The sequence below is a fragment of the Mobula hypostoma genome (genome assembly GCF_963921235.1).
Source record: "Mobula hypostoma chromosome 24 unlocalized genomic scaffold, sMobHyp1.1 SUPER_24_unloc_1, whole genome shotgun sequence".
Taxonomy (NCBI): domain Eukaryota; kingdom Metazoa; phylum Chordata; class Chondrichthyes; order Myliobatiformes; family Myliobatidae; genus Mobula; species Mobula hypostoma.
The window spans coordinates 131,900-150,459 of record NW_026948155.1 but is presented as its reverse complement, the minus strand read 5'-3'; the positions used below and the strand labels follow the sequence as shown (position 1 = coordinate 150,459).

The following is an 18,560-nucleotide window of genomic DNA, read 5'->3' as shown; positions in this document are numbered from 1 at the left end:
TCAAAGCTGCCAGACTTGCGTCTCAGTGATGACCATGTCAATGACAGCAACATAACACTGGCAACCGAGAACATTGTCTTAGACAAGACACCTACTAAATCTGATGCCACTCCCTTCGCACTACGTATGGACTGCTGTCTATGTATGTATATTGATCTGTTGTCTGCACATGCGCATTGATCCCTTTCCCTCTCTGCAATATGAATACACCAGTTAAAGCCATCTCCTGGGTGTGTGCTTTTATTTGATACGTAGTTACACAGACACAATGCAGGCTGACATTTGAGTACATAAGTGATGATCTTAAGTTTTTCTATTCCTCCAACCTTGAGACAATTTTAGATCTAGATTCTTAGTTGTTCTCACAGTTCCTGTCCAAGAAACAGATTTATCTCCTTCATATTTTGCAAGGTACATGTAAGAAATGGCAAGGAAAAATGCACAGATATAACAGTTACTAAAAATTTTATTGGTGGCTTATTATACAAATACCCCAAGTGAACATGCTGTACCTATCTGCATGCAAAGCTACAAGGACTGTTCACTTGGAGTAACCTTACAATTTATTTAAACTGTGGTGCTCCTGTCAACATTGCAATGTCATTATGGATGCAGTAAGAATTAGGCTGAGTGATGACACCTGACAGCTTTTCAACATTTGTAGAATGTAGAAAGGCACCAACCCTATGAATTAATGTATCCTCTTCAATATAATTTAGGAATTAACCTTCTTACTCGTACATTACATAAACAATTGAAAGAATATATGTGCACAAACTGCATTACATTCCAACAGTTGCTACAGTCTCTCATGACTCGTGGTCCTTTTCGTGAATGCAGACTTCTGGGAAACATGAGCACATTTCAGCTTAGTATCATGCACTGCATCCCACATCAATAGCAGTTCAAAAGGCCGAAAACGGTGCACTAGCAGCAACTCACGGTAATAGCAAGGATTGAAAGAGTCATCTTGGATTGAAGGAACCCTGACTCCAGTTGTCCTGAATCCACTATGGGAGTGTGGGGCTAGTCCAGCCTTGGCTAGACACATCCCAAAATACACATCATCAATGGGGTATAGTTCAAGGTCTTGGGCTATGTGGTTAATGATATGAGCTGTATACGAAGACATAAGTATGCCCCCTCCACCAATGTATGGTGGGTACGAGTTGATGGTGGTCACTAGCTCTGGCACATAATACTTGCTCCACTTCTCGCGAATGGGCCCAACTCCATAAATGAGATGACCCACAAACAAGTGTTGGTGAACCTTCACGCCTAACAAGTAATCAACCATGTTATCGGTGTTGGCAAAGACATCATCATCTCCATTGAAGATGAATTTGGCACTGGGGCAAAATTCACTGACCCACTGCAGCAACTTGTATTGTTTGAGGGTGAGGTTGAAAAAGGTATCCAAGAAATCCCATTGTAGGACATCTCTGTGTTCTCTGTTTTCCATTGCTAACAGCTGATTCAATTTCTTCCTTTCTTTTTGGTCAGGAGAGACACCAGAGATAAAGACTCTCTTAATGAGGACCCCATTGAATTTGCGTTCTTTGCCCCAGGTCTTTCTTACCATTTCCCGCCGATCCTGGTTGAAAGGGTCAGATTTGATCACCAGGAGCAGGAAGACATTCTGAGATCCTTCTCGACCACCGCATTTGTCTGGGATATTTTGAATCATGTCAAACTCTCGACAGTGTTTATACATCAAGAAGTTTTTTATGTGCTCTTTCTGTTGATCAAATGAGGACAGGTGTAACAATGTCTTGTTCGCATGGCACTTTGGCTTAGGCACTGACTTAGTTGCATCAGCAGCCTTGGGCAAATCTTTGTGGTGAACAGTTTCTGCAACATCATCAGTCTTATGACATTGGTCATTATCCCAGAACATGAAGAACAATCCCAGAGTAACCAAAACACCTAGCACTACTTTCTCATAGAATCGCTGATGTCTTCTCATCTTTCACCTGAAGTAGAGAAAAAATATGGATTAATTCAAAGAAAACTTTACATTTACATGATTCATGAGAAGAATTAGAAGTTTAAACTGCAATGAGCTTCACTAATGATTTGTAATATTAACCCCAAAATGGTGGCGAGGTAAGGAATAGGCAGGGCCCTACACACTGTTGAAAGTTTAATTGACCTGAAGCATTCCATCCCAGCAGAAAAACAAATCTACCTATAGGATACCATCTCTGTCATTAAACTGATAATCCCATCGTTTCTTTCTGGGCATTAAAGATATATGATTCCAAAGGCTTTATTCCACCTCTCTTCACAATTCTCATCACTCCTCTTGGGGCTCAAACTGAGCTGGGCCAGACATAGAGCAGTACAGCACAATACAATCATTTTGGCCCATGATGTTGTACCAACCTTTCAACCTGCTCCAAGATCAATTTATCCCTACTCTCTCAAATAGCTCTCCATTTTTCTTTCCATCCATGTGTCTATCTAAAAGTCTCTTAAATCTCACTAATGCATCTACCCTTATCACGACCCAGGCTCACTAATGCATCTACCCTTATCATTATGCAGGCTCACTAATGTATCTACCCTCAAACAACAGGAATTCTGCAGATGCTGGAAATTCAAGCAACACACATCAAAGTTGCTGGTGAACGCAGCAGGCCAGGCAGCATCTGTAGCAAGAGGTGCAGTCGACGTTTCAGGCCGAGACCCTTCGTCAGGACTAACTGAAGGAAGAGTGAGTAAGGGATTTGAAAGTAGGAGGGGGAGGGGGAGATCCAAAATGGTAGGAGAAGACAGGAGGGGGAGGGATGGAGCCAAGAGCTGGACAGGTGATTGGCAAAAGGGGATACGAGAGGATCATGGGACAGGAGGTCCGGGAAGAAAGACAAGGGGGGGGGACCCAGAGGATGGGCAATAGGTATATTCAGAGGGACAGAGGGAGAAAAAGGAGAGTGAGAGGAAGAATGTGTGCATAAAAATAAGTAACAGATGGGGTACGAGGGGGAGGTGGAGCCTTAGCAGAAGTTAGAGAAGTCAATGTTCATGCCATCAGGTTGGAGGCTACCCAGACGGAATACAAGGTGTTGTTCCTCCAACCTGAGTGTGGCTTCATCTTTACAGTAGAGGATGCCGTGGATAGACATGTCAGAATGGGAATGGGATGTGGAATTAAAATGTGTGGCCACTGGGAGATCCTGCTTTCTCTGGTGGACAGAGCGTCGATGTTCAGCAAAGCAGTCTCCCAGTCTGCGTCGGGTCTCGCCAATATATAAAAGGCCACATCGGGAGCACCGGACGCAGTATATCACCCCAGTCAACTCACAGGTGAAGTGATGCCTCACCTGGAAGGACTGTTTGGGGCCCTGAATGGTGGTAAGGGAGGAAGTGTAAGGGCATGTGTAGCACTTGTTCCGCTTACACGGATAAGTGCCAGGAAGGAGATCAGTGGGGAGGGATGGGGGGGACGAATGGACAAGGGAGTTGCGTAGGGAGCGATCCCTGTGGAATGCAGAGAGAGGGGGGGAGGGAAAGATGTGCTTAGTGGTGGGATCCCGTTGGAGGTGGCGAAAGTTACGGAGAATAATATGTTGGACCCAGAGGCTGGTGGGGTGGTAGGTGAGGACCAGGGGAACCCTATGTCTACTATAAGCCTACTGACTCTCACAGCTATCTGGACTATTCCTCTTCTCACTCTGTCTCTTGCAAAAACGCCATCCCCTTCTCGCAATTCCTCCGTCTCCGCCGCATCTGCTCTCAGGATGAGGCTTTTTATTCTAGGACGAGGGAGATGTCTTCCTTTTTTAAAGAAAGGGGCTTCCCTTCCTCCACTATCAACTCTGCTCTTAAACGCATCTCCCCCATTTCACGTACATCTGCTCTCACTCCATCCTCCCGCCACCCCACTAGGAATAGGGTTCCCCTGGTCCTCACCTACCACCCCACCAGCCTCTGGGTCCAACATATTATTCTCCGTAACTTCCGCCACCTCCAACGGGATCCCACCACTAAGCACATCTTTCCCTCCCCCCCCCCTGCATTCCGCAGGGATCGCTCCCTACGCAACTCCCTTGTCCATTCGTCCCCCCCATCCCTCCCCACTGATCTCCCTCCTGGCACTTATCCGTGTAAGCAGAACAAGTGCTACATATGCCCTTACACTTCCTCCCTTACCACCATTCAGGACCCCAAACAGTCCTTCCAAGTGAGGCAACACTTCATCTGTGAGTCGACTGGGGTGATATACTGCGTCCGGTGCTCCCGATGTGGCCTTTTATATATTGGCAAGACCCGACGCAGACTGGGAGACCGCTTTGCTGAACATCTACGCTCTGTCCGCCAGAGAAAGCAGGATCTCCCAGTGGCCACACATTTTAATTCCACATCCCATTCCCATTCTGACGTGTCTATCCACGGCCTCCTTGACTGTAAAGATGAAGCCACACTCAGGTTGGAGGAACAACACCTTATATTCCGTCTGGGTAGCCTCCAACCTGATGGCATGAACATCGACTTCTCTAACTTCCGCTAAGGCCCCACCTCCCCCTCGTACCCCATCTGTTACTTATTTTTATGCACACATTCTTCCTCTCACTCTCCTTTTTCTTCCTCTGTACCTCTGAATAGACCTCTTGCCCATCCTCTGGGTCCCGCCCCCCCCCTTGTCTTTCTTTCCGGACCTCCTGTCCCATGATCCTCTCGTATCCCCTTTTGCCAATCACCTGTCCAGCTCTTGGCTCCATCCCTCCCCTCCTGTCTTCTCCTATCATTTTGGATTTCCCCCTCCCCCTCCTACTTTCAAATCCCTTACTCACTCTTCCTTCAGTTAGTCCTGATGAAGGGTCTCGGCCTGAAACGTCGACTGCACCTCTTCCTACAAATGTATCTACCCATATCACGACCCAGGCTCACTAATGCATCTACCCTTATCATTACCCAGGCTCACTCATGTACCTACCCTTATCAGTACCCAGGCTCACTAATGCATTGACCCATATAACTACCCAGGCTGTGCATTCCATATACCCACCACTCTCTTATAAAAAAAAATTACTTCTAACAATCCCCTATACTTTTCTCCAATCACCTTAAAATTATGCCCCATTATATTAGCCATTTCTGCCCTGGGAAAATGTTGTTGCCTGTCCACTCTATCTATGCCTCTTATCACCTCTATCAAATCACCTGTCCTCCCCCTTTGCTCCAAAGAGAAAGGCCCTAGCTTGCTCAACATTCAGTTTGAGTTCACAGGTTACTGATATTATGGAAGATGTTCTATTATTGACCATTGATTAGTGACTGAATATTTGGCTGTGCAGGGAAGGTAATGTGTTACAGCTGCTGAAAACGTCTGATTTTCATGCCATTTCAATCTGGTCTATGTATTCCTACAATATGAGAAACAAAGAGAAGAATACTCAAGGACCTTGGCTTCCTGCTTCTATTTTAACCAGAGCATTGTATTTAAAGCTCATCTTTTGAGTTAACTTAGCGTGGCCCACCCACCTTCCTATCCATTGGTCATGCCACTTTATGGAAGGCTGCAACTAAGGCATAACTATTCCCAATGGCAAGGCTAATCCACCCAGATATTCTATAGTAAGCAATTGTGACAAGACAACGAAGCCAACGAAAGCCCATATCTATTGAAGGAAAATGGCAATGCACCACCTATGGCAGGAATTTACGCTTTGTGAAGAGCAGTGAACCTTGGACTCCAAGAGCCCAGAGAAAACATGAGTAACTGATAGCACAACAGGGCAGATAGTTAGCATGATTCATGATGTGTATGAGTAAAACCTTGGATGCCAGGAACCCTGAAAAGACACCAGTGACTGATAGCAGAACGATGTGTACGAGAAAAACTATTTGCACTGGGATGCAACTTGTGTCATTTTAGAATTATGGAATCCTAGAGTAATACAATCTAAATAGGCCCTTCGGCTCAACTGGTCCATACCAACCCACAGCATCTTCCCTGCTAGTCCCAGTTGTCTTGTTTGGCCCATAACTCTCAAGCCTCTCCCTTCCATGTACCTGTCCAAATGCCTGTTAAACGTTGCAGTTGTACCTGCTTCAACCACTTCCTCTGGGAGCTTCTTCCGGGTACTGACTATCCTCTGTGTACAGAAGTTATCCCCAAGGTCTCTTTTCAATTTTTCCCCTCTTCTCTTCTCTCTGTGACTTCTCACTTTGGACTCTCCGACTCTCCAATAATGACAGTCCACTTTATCAATAACACTTATGATTTTAAACTTCTGAGGTCCCCTCTCATTCTCCAAGGAGTAAAGGTCCAGCAATGGCCAACCTCTCAGTAACTCAGGCCCTCTAGTCCAGAAAGCATCCTCGTGAATCTCTTCTGCACCCTCTCCAGCTTGGCAGTGTCTTTCCTGTAACAGGATAACCAAAACTAGATAATATTCCAAAAGTGGTCTCAACAACAACTTATGTAACTGCAAATAATGTCTCGCCCCTAAACTCTACAGCATAATTGATGAAGGCTAGCATGCTAAATGTTTTTTTTTCACCATCCTGCCTTTCAGTGAACTATGCACTTGTCAGTGCCTTGCCATTTGTTGTACAAGTCCTACACCATTTGAATGTTTATCACCTCACATTTATCCAAGCTGAATACTATTTGCCATTCCTCAGCCCATTTTCCTAAATGATCAAGATCTTTTAGTAATTCATTGTAACCTGCTTCAATATCAGCAAACTTGCTAATTGTACCACTTACAATCACATCTAAATTACTTACATGAATAATGAACAACAGAGATTCCAACACTGATCCTGCAGCATCTACTGGCCAGTAATTTGCTTCAAAAGTATAAAGCTCCTGGGTAAAACATTCCTAAATGGATACTGGTCAAAGAGCTCAGGAAATATTGGAGCAAATCCTCACCGAGTACAAGATGGTGCTACCGAATGCATATGACAGCTCACTGGTAGTTAAAAAGGCAGGATCTTTGACTATAAACATCACGAAAAACACCTTTTCTAAGGAAAATTGTGTTAAATTATTGCCGCAAACACTGAGGGGGCAAGTGATAGCGAGGCGAGTTCGGGGGATGAGCCAAGATAATAAGTGCAGATGGAGTGAGCTATTTAGAGAGAAGAAATCAGGGCAGAGAAGATTTGATGCCCATACAACTGGCACCACCCAGAGTTGGATCACTCTGGGTGCCAAGAGTGGCAGAGGAGACTTGATGCCCATGCAATTTGCCCGGGTGCGAGGTTGGATCACACTGGGTGCTGAACTGATTTGAAGAGCTTGAGACAGGTTTCAGGCTGTGCAGTGAAATCTAGGCACGGAGCAAGTCGCTAGGTGGCATGGTCTAAGCCCTGAGCTCTTGCAGCAGCGGGTCCTAGTTCGAGGTACGATCCACTGTTCAGACAATTTAAACGCTGGTCCATATCGCAGGTGTCAGAAAATTTTGCTCACCCTCTGTGATCTTCATTCCTCTCTCCAGGAAGCCAAAGCCTTTCACTGTTCTGTTGTTTGGTGAATTTAAATGCCAGTCCAAAGAGGCTGAAAAGGTAGGGTGTCAGGATCAGAGGTGACAGACAATTTAGCTTGCTGTGTGACGGTCACATCTCTCTCCTTGGCATTGAGGCTATGAAGACTGCCCCAGCTGCTGTGCTCTGTGTCCGTTAATATATTGAACCGATAAGCGAGGCTTTGGGCCTACGCTGGGCTGCTCCGGGGTTCAGATCTGAGGTCTCAATTCACTTCAATTGTTTGCATGATCCGTGTAATTTCCCCCCTTTCTCTTGTGCATCGGGTATTGGTCTTTTTATTTTTCTCCTTTAATTGGATTAGAAACATAGAAAACCTACAGCACAATACAGGCCCTTCAGCCCACATGCTGTGCTGAACATGTACTTACTTTAGAAATTACCTAGGGTTACCCATAGTCCTCTATTTTTCTGAGCTCCATGTACCTGTCCAGGAGTCCCTAACGTACCCGAATCCATCACTGTTGCCTGCAACCCATTCCACGCACTCACCACTCTCTGAGTAAAAAACTTATCCCTGACATCTACTCTGTACCTGCTTCCAAGCACCTTAAAACTGTGCGCTCTCATGTTAGCCATCTCAGCCCTGGGAAAAAGCCTCTAACTATCCACACGATCAAAGTCTCTCAACATCTCACACACTTCTATCAGGTCACCTCTTATCCTCTGCCACACCAAGGAGAAAAAGCCGAGTTCACTCAACCTATTCCAAATAAACTGATTCCTAAGCTCCGGAACCTGGGCCTTAGCACTCAGATCTGCAGCTGGATCTTCAACTTCCTCACAGACAGGACCCAGGCTGTAAAAATAGGGGACAAGCTCTCTTCTACAATCACTCTGAGCACCGGTGCCCCACAAGGCTGTGTACTCAGCCCCCTGCTGTACTCACTGTACACCCATGATTGTGTAGCCAAGTTTCCATCAAACTCAATATATAAGTTTGCTGATGACACAACAATTGTAGGCCGTATCTCGGGTAATGATGAGTTTGAGTACAGAGAGGAAACTAAGAACCTGGTGGCATGGTGCAAAGACAATAACCTATCCCTGAACATCAGCAAGACGAAGGAATTGATTGTTGACTTCAGAAGGAGTAGCGGACCGCACGACCCAACTTACATCGGTGGTGCGCAAGTGGAACAGGTCAAAAGCTTTAAGTTCCTCGGGGTCAATATCACAAATGACCTGACTTGGTCCAACCAAGCAGAGTTCACTGCCAAGAATGCCCAACAGCACCTTTACTTCCTGAGAAAGCTAAAGAAATTTGGCCTGTCCCCTAAAACCCTCACTAATTTTTATAGATGCACCTTAGAAAGCATTCTTCTAGGGTGCATCACAACCTGGTATGGAAGTTGTCCTATCCAAGACCAGAAGAAGTAGCAGAAGATCGTGAACACGGCGCAGCACATCACACAAACCAATCTTTCATCCGTGGACTCACTTTACACCGCACGCTGTCGGAGCAGTGCTGCCAGGATAATCAAGGACATGACCCACCCAGCCAACACACTTTTCGTCCTTCTTCCCTCCGGGAGAAGGCTCAGGAGCTTGAAGACTCGTACGACCAGATTTAGGAACAGCTTCTTTCTAACTGTGATAAGACTGCTGAACGGATCCTGACCCGGATCTGGGCCGTACCCTCCAAATATACGGACCTGCCTCTCGGTTTTTTTGCACTACCTTACTTCCCATTTTTCTATTTTCTATTTATGATTTATAATTTAAATTTTTAATATTTACTAATTTTAACTATTTTTAATATTTTTAATGTTTAATATTTGTGTAGCCCCCCCGGCCACCCTCAGGGTCGCTCGGCTTGCTGTCGTCTAGGGAAACAGCCTCGGCCCCGGCAAACTGGGTAATTCATTTGTGTGGATGCTGTGTGAGGCACCCCACCCCGCCCAAATAACAGACATTACACCAGATGCAATTAAATGAGTTACAGTTTATAGATATTACCGGAACGATATAATTAAAAGAGAATAAAATATAAAAAGGAAAATAAAAGGCGCCACACTTATCAAAGTTCAATCTCTTCGTGCACAAAAACCATTGGCGCTCAAGGACCTTCTTCTTCACCCTGCGACCCCCTCGGATTACCTCGACCGGCCGCCTGGGACCAACAATGGTGGTCGACCAGAAGCTCCACACGAGTCCATCTCTGTCTCCTTGCCAAACGTCCCGCTCGGGGTCCGACCCTGTTAGCGGACTCACAGCACCTCGTCCATCCTCTGTCTCTCTCTCCAGCCTTCTGCCCCAAAACCCCGTGCATACAGCATCTTCAAATACACCAAAACCATAACAACTATCCCAATTGGTTAATAGCACTTACTTATCATACTCTAAAGAAAAAAACAAGCTGCTAGCGCAAACTTTCTCAACGTTTAACACAACAAAGCCGCATTCCCCAGATCAGCATAACAAAGACGCCATTTTAATTAGCCTCCGCAGTAACATAAAAGTCGAAACCCCCTTACACTCTCCCCCCACCAAATAAAGTCATGTCCTCATGACTTCTAAATAACTCGCCAGCCAGTCCTGCAGACACACAACACACACATACATAGATACACACAGTGACAGTGCTCCCCAAACAGTGGACCTTACTCCCGTCCCATGGGCGCCACATAGGCCAACCTATCTGGGAGCTTCTTAACCCTCCGAGACCTCCGTAGCCCCTCACCTAAACCCAAAAGGCTCAGACACTACTAGGGATACCTCGGGCCTGCTTGCCAACTCCTCTCTCACTCAGGCCACCACTACAGCTCGGAGCCCCCTGTCCCGTGTCCGGGGCCCCGCCTCTCCTCCTTCCTGATCCTGCCGTAACTCAGACTACCCACAGCTAGCCCTCCCCACTACACCTGACTCAGTGGGAGAAGGGCCAAAGGTCTCTTCCTCAATCACGGGGAAGTTAGCGAAAGACAGCATGTACCACATATGCAGCACATCATCCTTCGAATCCGTATCCTTCCTCATTCCCTCGATCGGTAGCTGCTGTTTAACTTTCTCCAAACTGAAACATTTAGCCGGGGCTACCCCTTCAGCCTCCTGCAGTCGAGACGTCAGCTTCTTTGGGGACTCCTTCAACTCTCGCCACAGCCTCAGCAGTTCTGACTCAGGGTTCCTGGCCATCTCAATCTGGGACGCAGTTACCCCACCAGCTTCTTCCTCCCTGACCTGAAAAGCAGCAGTTAAAGAATGTTCAGCCTCCGGTTGTTTCTTCCTGAGGGCGTCTTCCAGGTCAACTTTCAGTTTTTCCACTTCATTTAAACTCGCGATAGTCATCTTCAGGTTCCTTTCAAGCATCCGCCTCCCTTTTCGGAAATCTGTCCTCCATTTGTTTACCTCCTCGGGATTGTAGTCAAACTCCCCTCCCTGGGCTCTCGGTTTTCTGTTGACCTTAGTCAGAACAGTTCCTTGATCTTCCCTAACTTGCAAGACTTCCAAACTGCTCTGAATCGACGTCTTGAGTTTCTGCTGATCCCTTCGAAGGCGGGTCATTGTTTCTTCTCGCTGGATTAATTCATCAGTACATGACCGCAGTGCGGTGCAAATCCCCTCTCTTCCCTGTGTCTCATTCAGATTGACGACCTGGGTTTCCATCCCCCGGTCCACCACCGTCTGTCCCAACACCAGGAAGTTCAACTGGTATGTCGGGTCATTTTACTCACATTGGACCAAACTCCTCTGGCCAAAAACTCCTCCACATTTGACACTTCGCTTCAGTCGCCCGGGCTCAGCCACTCGCCTCGCCTCATAGTCCCCCCAGGCGAATCCAAGCTCTAGGCGGTCATCCACATACGTCCAAACTCCACACACCTTCACTTCCCCATGGTCTTCCTCATAACCCGCAGGAAGGATGCAGGGGCTCCGGATATGCCCTTGGGCATCTTTTCGGATCGGAAGACTCCTAGGGAACTAGTAAAGGCCATCTTCAGCTCTTCAGCCGCACTCCTCGGGATCTGGCAACATCCACCCCTCAGATGCAGCACATTAAACCACATCGCATAATCTACACACACGCTGCCTTCACCTTCCACGCTGCTAGGGTCCAGTTGCCGCGACCTCTCTCTCACTGAGGTGTCTTCAGTGGTCAATTCCCCTCCCTTGTGGTAGTTCAGAGCATCTACAAAGAGGGTCTCACCCTCAGCTACTTTCCCCAAGCTGTACCACCGCCGGATCTCGTTTAAATTCGGTACTGGCTCAAGGCTGCTACACATGTCCTCAGAAGCAACTCGACACACTGGGTGCCCAGAAAATGCCTCCATGACCTCCAGGGTCATTAACCAATCATCGTCTTCTGGATAACTACTGCCACTAGTACCCAAAGTCTCCGGTGCCCTTGCGGTTGTCAAGGATAAATGCTTCAGACACCGGTTGTAAAACGAACTGTACAACAACTTGATCTGTGCCCCGGGGTTGAGGATAGCTTTAGCATCGCTTCCCTCTATCCATAGCGACACCCTGGGGCATGGCCCCTCTAAGCCTTCAGGAATAGGGTCTTTTCCTTTCAGAAGTTCATTGGTACATTGCTGGGAACGTGCTTCCCCAGAGACCCCAAGCCATTCCCCCACTGGGCCTCCACTAAGTTTCCTGACACCTCTTTGATCAGCTGAACAACTGATCCCCTGAAATGATCCCTCTGGCACTGCAAGCAATTTAGCCGCCCTCCTAGCCAGAGAAGACACACTGAAAACTTTCCCCCCTCTTTCAAATAACTGACAGCTGTCACTACGGTGTAAGTGAACCTGACAGCTCTAACACCGTCACCAGCCCGCCTACTCAAACTTTCAACCAATCCCTGTCGCTCTCCCTCAACCGAGCCTGCCACTCATCTAACAACTGAGAGATCCGCTCCACCCACGTCTCACACGCCTCCGCCCCTCTTGGGGTGGACACTATCCCAAGTGCCAGGCGGAGCCTGCCAGAGCTAGAACATTTATTCGCAGACTCTACCTCCAAATCAGACCACTCTTTCCTCTCTCTCCCAACCGCATGTACAGCCCCGAGTGCCACCTGCAACTCGTCAATGCCAGCCCGAACTCGAACAAAGACCTCACCCACCACGCATACAGCAATCACCAGCAAATAACCCACAGAGACACACATTACAGATTTAAACAGGGCACCCACACAGCATACCAGCAGACTCAATCTCGGACAAAGCCCCCACAATGTAGCCCCGCCCGGCCACCCTCAGGGTCGCTCGGCTTGCTGTCGTCTAGGGAAACAGCCTCGGTCCCGGCAAACTGGGTAATTCGTTTGTGTGGATGCTGTGTGAGGTACCCCACCCCGCCCAAACAACAGACAATACACCAGATGCAATTAAATGATTTACAGTTTATAGATATTACCGGAACTATATAATTAAAAGAGAATAAAATATAAAAAGGAAAATAAAAGGCGCCACACTTATCAAAGTTCAATCTCTTCGTGCACAAAAACCGTTGGAGCTCAAGGACCTTCTTCTTCACCCTGCGACCCCCTCGGACCACCTCGACCGGCCACCTGGGACCAACAACGGTGGTCGACCAGACACTCCACACGAGTCCGTCTCCGTCTCCCCACCAAACGTCCCGCTCGGGGTCCGACCCCGTTAGCAGACTCACAGCACCTGGTTCATTCTGTCTCTCTCTCCCACCTTCTGCCCCAAAACCCCGTGCATACAGTATCTTCAAATACACCAAAACCATAACAACTATCCCAATTGGTTAATAGCACTTACTTAAAATACTCTAAAGAAAAAACAAGCTGCTAGCGCAAACTTTCTCAGCGTTTAACACAACAAAGCCGCATTCCCCAGATTAGCATAAGAAAGACGCCATTTTAATTCGCCTCCGCAGTAACATACAAGTCGAAACCCCCTTACATTTGTAATCCAGGAAGTGTGAAGCGCAGAATCAAATATCGCTGTGATGATTGTACGTTCTAGTACCAATTGTTTGGTGAAAATAAAGTATAAAGTATTCTCATAAGGCATTCTCCCCTATCCAGGCAACATCCCTGTAAATCTCATCTGCACCCTTTCTATAGTTTCCACATCCTTCGTGCAGTGAGATGACCAGAACTGAGCACAGTACTCCAAGTGGGGTCTGACCAGGGTCCTATGTAGCTGTAACATTACCTCTCGGCTCTTAAACTCAATCCCGCAATTGATGAAGGCCAATGCACTGTATGCCTTCTTAACCACAGAGTCAAACTGCGCAGCAGCTTTGAGTGTCCTATGGACTTGGACCCCAAGTTCCCTCTGATCCTCCACACTGCCAAGTCTTACCATTAAAACTATATTCTGTCATCATATTTGACCTACCAAAATGAACCACCTCACACTTATCTGGGTTGAACTCCATCTGACACTTCTCAGCCCAGTTTTGCATCCTATCAATGTCCCACTGTCATCTCTGACAGCCCTCTACACTATCCACAACACCCCCAACCTTTGTGTCATCAGATTTACTAACCCAGCCCTCCACTTCCTCATCCGAGTCATTTATAAAAATCATGAAGTGAAGGGGTCCCAGAACAGATCCCTGAGGCACACCACTGGTCACTGACCTCCAAGCAGAATATGACCCATCTACAATGACCCTTTGCCTCTTGTGAGCAAGCCAATTCTGGATCCACAAAGCAAGGTCCCCTTGTATCTCATGCCTCCTTACTTTCTCAATAAGTATTTCATGGGGTACCTTATCAAATGCCTTGCTGAAATCCATATACACTACATCTACTCTTCTACCTTCATCAATGTGTTTAGTCACATCCTCAAAAAATTCTATCAGGCTCGCAAGGCACAATCTACCTTTGACAAAGCCATGCTGCCTCTCCAAATGTTCATAAATCTTGCCTCTCAGGATCTTTTCCATCAACTTACCAAATACTGAAGTAAGACTCACTGGTCGATAATTTTCTGGGCTATCTCTACTCCCTTGAAAATGATGAAACAATGTACAGGGAGGAGGTCAAACACCTAGAGAGCTGCTGCAGTGATAACAACTTGATGCTTAATGTCACCAAAACCAAGGAGATAATCGTCAATTTCAGACGGTCTTAGCATGAGCACACACCCCTCAGCATCAGTGGCTCCACAGTGGAGACAGTGGAAAACATCAAGTTCCTTGGGGTACAGATCTTGGACAATCTCATCTGGTCCAGGAACACCACTGGGATTGTGAAATGGGCAAAGCAGAGATTGCACTTTCTGAGGAAGCTTAAACAAGCATCACTCCCCACTAACATCTTAACTACATTCTACAGAGGCGTGGTTGAGAGTGTGCTGACCTCTTGCATCACAACCTGGTACTCCAGCTGCAGTGCTGTCGACAAAAAAGCCTTGCAGAGGGGGGTTAGGGGAGCAGAGAAGGTTATTGGGGTCTCTCTACCTTCTGTCCAAGACCTCTTTCAGAGTCGATGCCTCCAGAAGACACGGTACATCATTAAAGACCCTCACACCCTCTCCATGAATTGTTTGTTCTTCTGCCGTCAGGCAAACGTTACAGGAGCATCAAAACTAAAACCACAAGGCTACTAAACAGCTCCCTCCCACAGGCAGTCAGACTGCTAAATAGCTGCTCTACCTGACTCTGCTTTGGACACTTTTAACTTGCACTGGACACTTATAACTTGATTTTAACTGACATGTGGCTGTTGTGTTTTACTATTTATTGTTATGTTTATTATTTAGTGTTGCATTTGTTATGTTATGATTTCACTGCTCCTGGGAAACGCTGTCTCATTCTGCCCTGCAGAGCTGATGTACGGTTAGAATGACAACGAAGTTTTTTGAATCTTGAATCTTTCTTGAATAAGAGAACAACATCTGCAACCCTCCAATCCTCCGGAACCTTTCCCGTCCCAATTGATAATGCAAAGATCATTGCCACAGGCTCAGCAAACTCCTCTCTTGCCTCCCATAGTAGCCTGGGGTACATCTCATCCGTCCTGGAGACTTATCCAACTTGCTGCTTTCCCAAAGCTCCAGCACATCCTCTTTCTTCATATCTATATGCTCAATCTTGTCAATCCATTGTAAGTCATCCCTACAATCGTCAAGATCCTTTTCTGTAGTAAATACTGAAGCAAAGTATTCATTAAGTATCTTTGTGATCTCCTCCGGTTCCATACACACTTTTCCACTGTCACACTTGATTGGTCCTATTCTCTAACGTCTTATCCTCTTGCTCTTCACAAACTTGTAGAATGCCTTGGGGTTTTCCTTAATCCTGTCTGCCAAGGCCTTTTCATGGCCCCTTCTGGCTCTCCTAATTTCATTCTTAAACTCCTTCCTGCTAGCCTTATAATCTTCTAGATTGCTATCATTACCTCATTTTTTGAACCTTCCTTAAGCTTTTCTTTTCTTCTTGACTGGATTTTCAGTAGCCTTTGTACACCATGGTTCCTGTTCCCGACCATCCTTTCCCTGTCTCATTGGAATGTACCTATGCAGAATGCCATGCAAATGTCCCCTGAACATTTGCCACATTTCTGCTGTACATTTTCCCGAGTACATCTATCCCCAATTTATGCTTCCAAGTCTATAGACAATAGACAACAGGTGCAGAAGTAGGCCATTCGGCCCTTTGAGCCAGCACCGCCATTCACTGTGATCATGGCTGATCATCCACAATCAGTATCCAGTTCTTCCCTGTTCCCCATAACCTTTGATTCCGCCATCTTTAAGAGCTCTATCCATCTCTTTCTTGAAAGCATCCAGAGACTTGGCCTCCACCGCCTTCTGGAGCAGAGCATTCCACACATCCACCACTCTCTGGGTGAAAAAGTTTGTCCTCAACTCCGTTCTAAATGGCCTACCCCTTATTCTTAAACTGTGGCCTCTGGTTCTGGACTCACCCATCAGCCGGAACATGCTTCCTGCCTCCAACGTGTCCAATCCCTTAATAATCTTGTATGTTTCAATCAGATCCCCCCTCATCCTTCTAAATTCCAGCGTATACAAGCCCAGTTGCTCCAATCGTTCAACATATGACAGTCCCGCCATCCCGGGAATTAACCTTGTGAACCTACGCTGCAGGAACTGATGCAGGAAGCAAGGATTTACATTCTTGGACCATTGGGGTATGTTTCGGGGTAAGGATGAATTGTACAAAAGGGACGGGTTGCACCTTAATAAGCGGGCACCAGCATTCTGGCAGGCAGGTTTGCCTCTGCAACACGGGTGTGTTTAAGCTAAGTAGTTGGGGGGGAGGGGATGAACTGGAAATATAGGGATGGAGATAAAGGGAAAGTGAGAATAAGAAAAGTTAAGAAAGAAAGCAGAATCAACAGAGCAGAAAGCTCGAGAAGGGATCGTACAGTATGGCCAAGTGAAATAGGAATTGATATGGGAGATGAGGGGAGTAATGAATTAAAAGTATTGTATATGAATGCACGGAGTATAAGAAATAAAGTGGATGAGCTTGAGGCTCAGTTGGAAATTGGTAAGTATGATGTTGTGGGAATCACAGAGACATGGCTTCACGTGGACAGGGCCTGGGAAATGAATATTCAAGGGTATACGTCCTATCGAAAGGACAGACTGATGGGCACAGGGGATGGGGTGGCTCTGTTGGTGAGGAATGATATTCAGTCCCTTGCGAGGGGGTACATAGAATCAGGAGACGTAGAGTCAGTATGGATAGAACTGAGAAATTCTAAAGGTAGAAAGACCCTAATGGGAGTTATCTACAGGCCCCCGAACAGTAGTCTGGATGCAGGGTGTAAGTTGAAACAAGAGTTAAAGTTGGCATGTCGCAAAGGTAATGCTACAGTTGTTATGGGAGATTTCAACATGCAGGTAGACTGGAGGAATCAGGTTGGTACTGGATCCCAAGAAAGGGAGTTTGTGGAGTCCCTCCAAGATGGATTCTTAGAACAGCTTGTACTGGAGCCTACCAGAGAGAACGCAATTCTAGATTTAGTGTTGTGCAATGAACTGGATTTGATTAGGGACCTCGAGGTAAAGGAGCCATTAGGAGGTAGTGACCATAATATGATAAGTTTTAATCTACAATTTGAGAGGGAGAAGGGAAACTCAGAAGTGTCAGTATTACAGTTGAATAAAGGGAACTATGGTGCTATGAGGGAGGAGCTGGCCAAAGTTCAATGCAACAATACCCTAGCAGGGATGACAGTGGAACAGCAATGGCAAGTGTTTCTGGGAATAATGCGGAAGGTGCAGGATCAGTTCGTTCCAAAGAGGAAGAAAGATCCTAAGGGGAGTAAGGGGAGGCCGTGGCTGACAAGGGAAGTAATGGACAGCATGAAAATAAAAGAGAAGAAGTATAACATAGTAAAGACGAGTGGGAAGCCGGAGGATTGGGAAACTTTTAAAGAGCAACAGAAGGTTAACTAAAAAGGCAATACGCGGAGAAAAAATGAGGTACGAAGGTAAACTAGCCAAGAATATAAAGGAGGATAGTAAAAGCTTCTTTAGGTATGTGAGAAGGAAAAAAATAGTTAAGACCAAAATTGGGCCCTTGAAGATAGAAGCAAGTGAATTTATTATGGGGAACAAGGAAATGGCAGACGAGTTGAACAGGTACTTTGGATCTGTCTTCACTAGCAAAGACACAAACAATCTCCTAGATGTAATAGTGGCCAAAAGACCTAGGGTAATGGATGAATTGAAGGAAATTTATATTAGGCAGGAAATGGTGTTGGATAGGCTGTTGGGTCTGAAGGCTGATAAGTCCCCGGGACCTGATGGTCTGCATCCCAGGGTACTTAAGGAGGTGGCTTTAGAAATCATGGATGCATTGGTAATCATTTTCCGAAGTTCTATAGATTCAGGATCAGTTCCTGTGGATTGGAGGGTGGCTAATGTTGTCCCTCTCTTCAAGAAGGGAGGAAGAGAGAAAACACGGAATTATAGACCGGTTAGCCTGACGTCGGTGGTGGGAAAGATGCTGGAGTCAATTATAAAAGATGAAATTACGACATATCTGGATAGTAGTAACAGGACTGGTCTGAGGCTTATACTCGTTGGAATTTAGAACATTGAGGGAGGATCTTATTGAAACATATTAAATCCTAAAGGGATTGGACAGGCTAGATGCAGGAAGATTGTT

At 46.3% G+C, this 18,560-nt stretch overlaps 1 protein-coding gene across 6 annotated transcripts in view; it reads right to left on the bottom strand.

The window, feature by feature from the left end:
• Positions 1 to 230: 230 nt before the first annotated feature.
• LOC134341308 (N-acetyllactosaminide beta-1,3-N-acetylglucosaminyltransferase 3-like) overlaps positions 231 to 18,560 on the bottom strand; it is a 74,654-nt gene continuing 56,324 nt past the window's right edge. For all 6 annotated transcript variants that reach the window (XM_063039187.1, XM_063039190.1, XM_063039186.1 and 3 more), the window contains one exon: positions 231 to 1,973. In XM_063039187.1, coding sequence (XP_062895257.1) covers positions 800 to 1,966 — 1,167 coding nt within the window. In that variant the 5' untranslated portion in view covers positions 1,967 to 1,973 and the 3' untranslated portion in view covers positions 231 to 799. The remainder of the gene's footprint in view (positions 1,974 to 18,560) is intronic.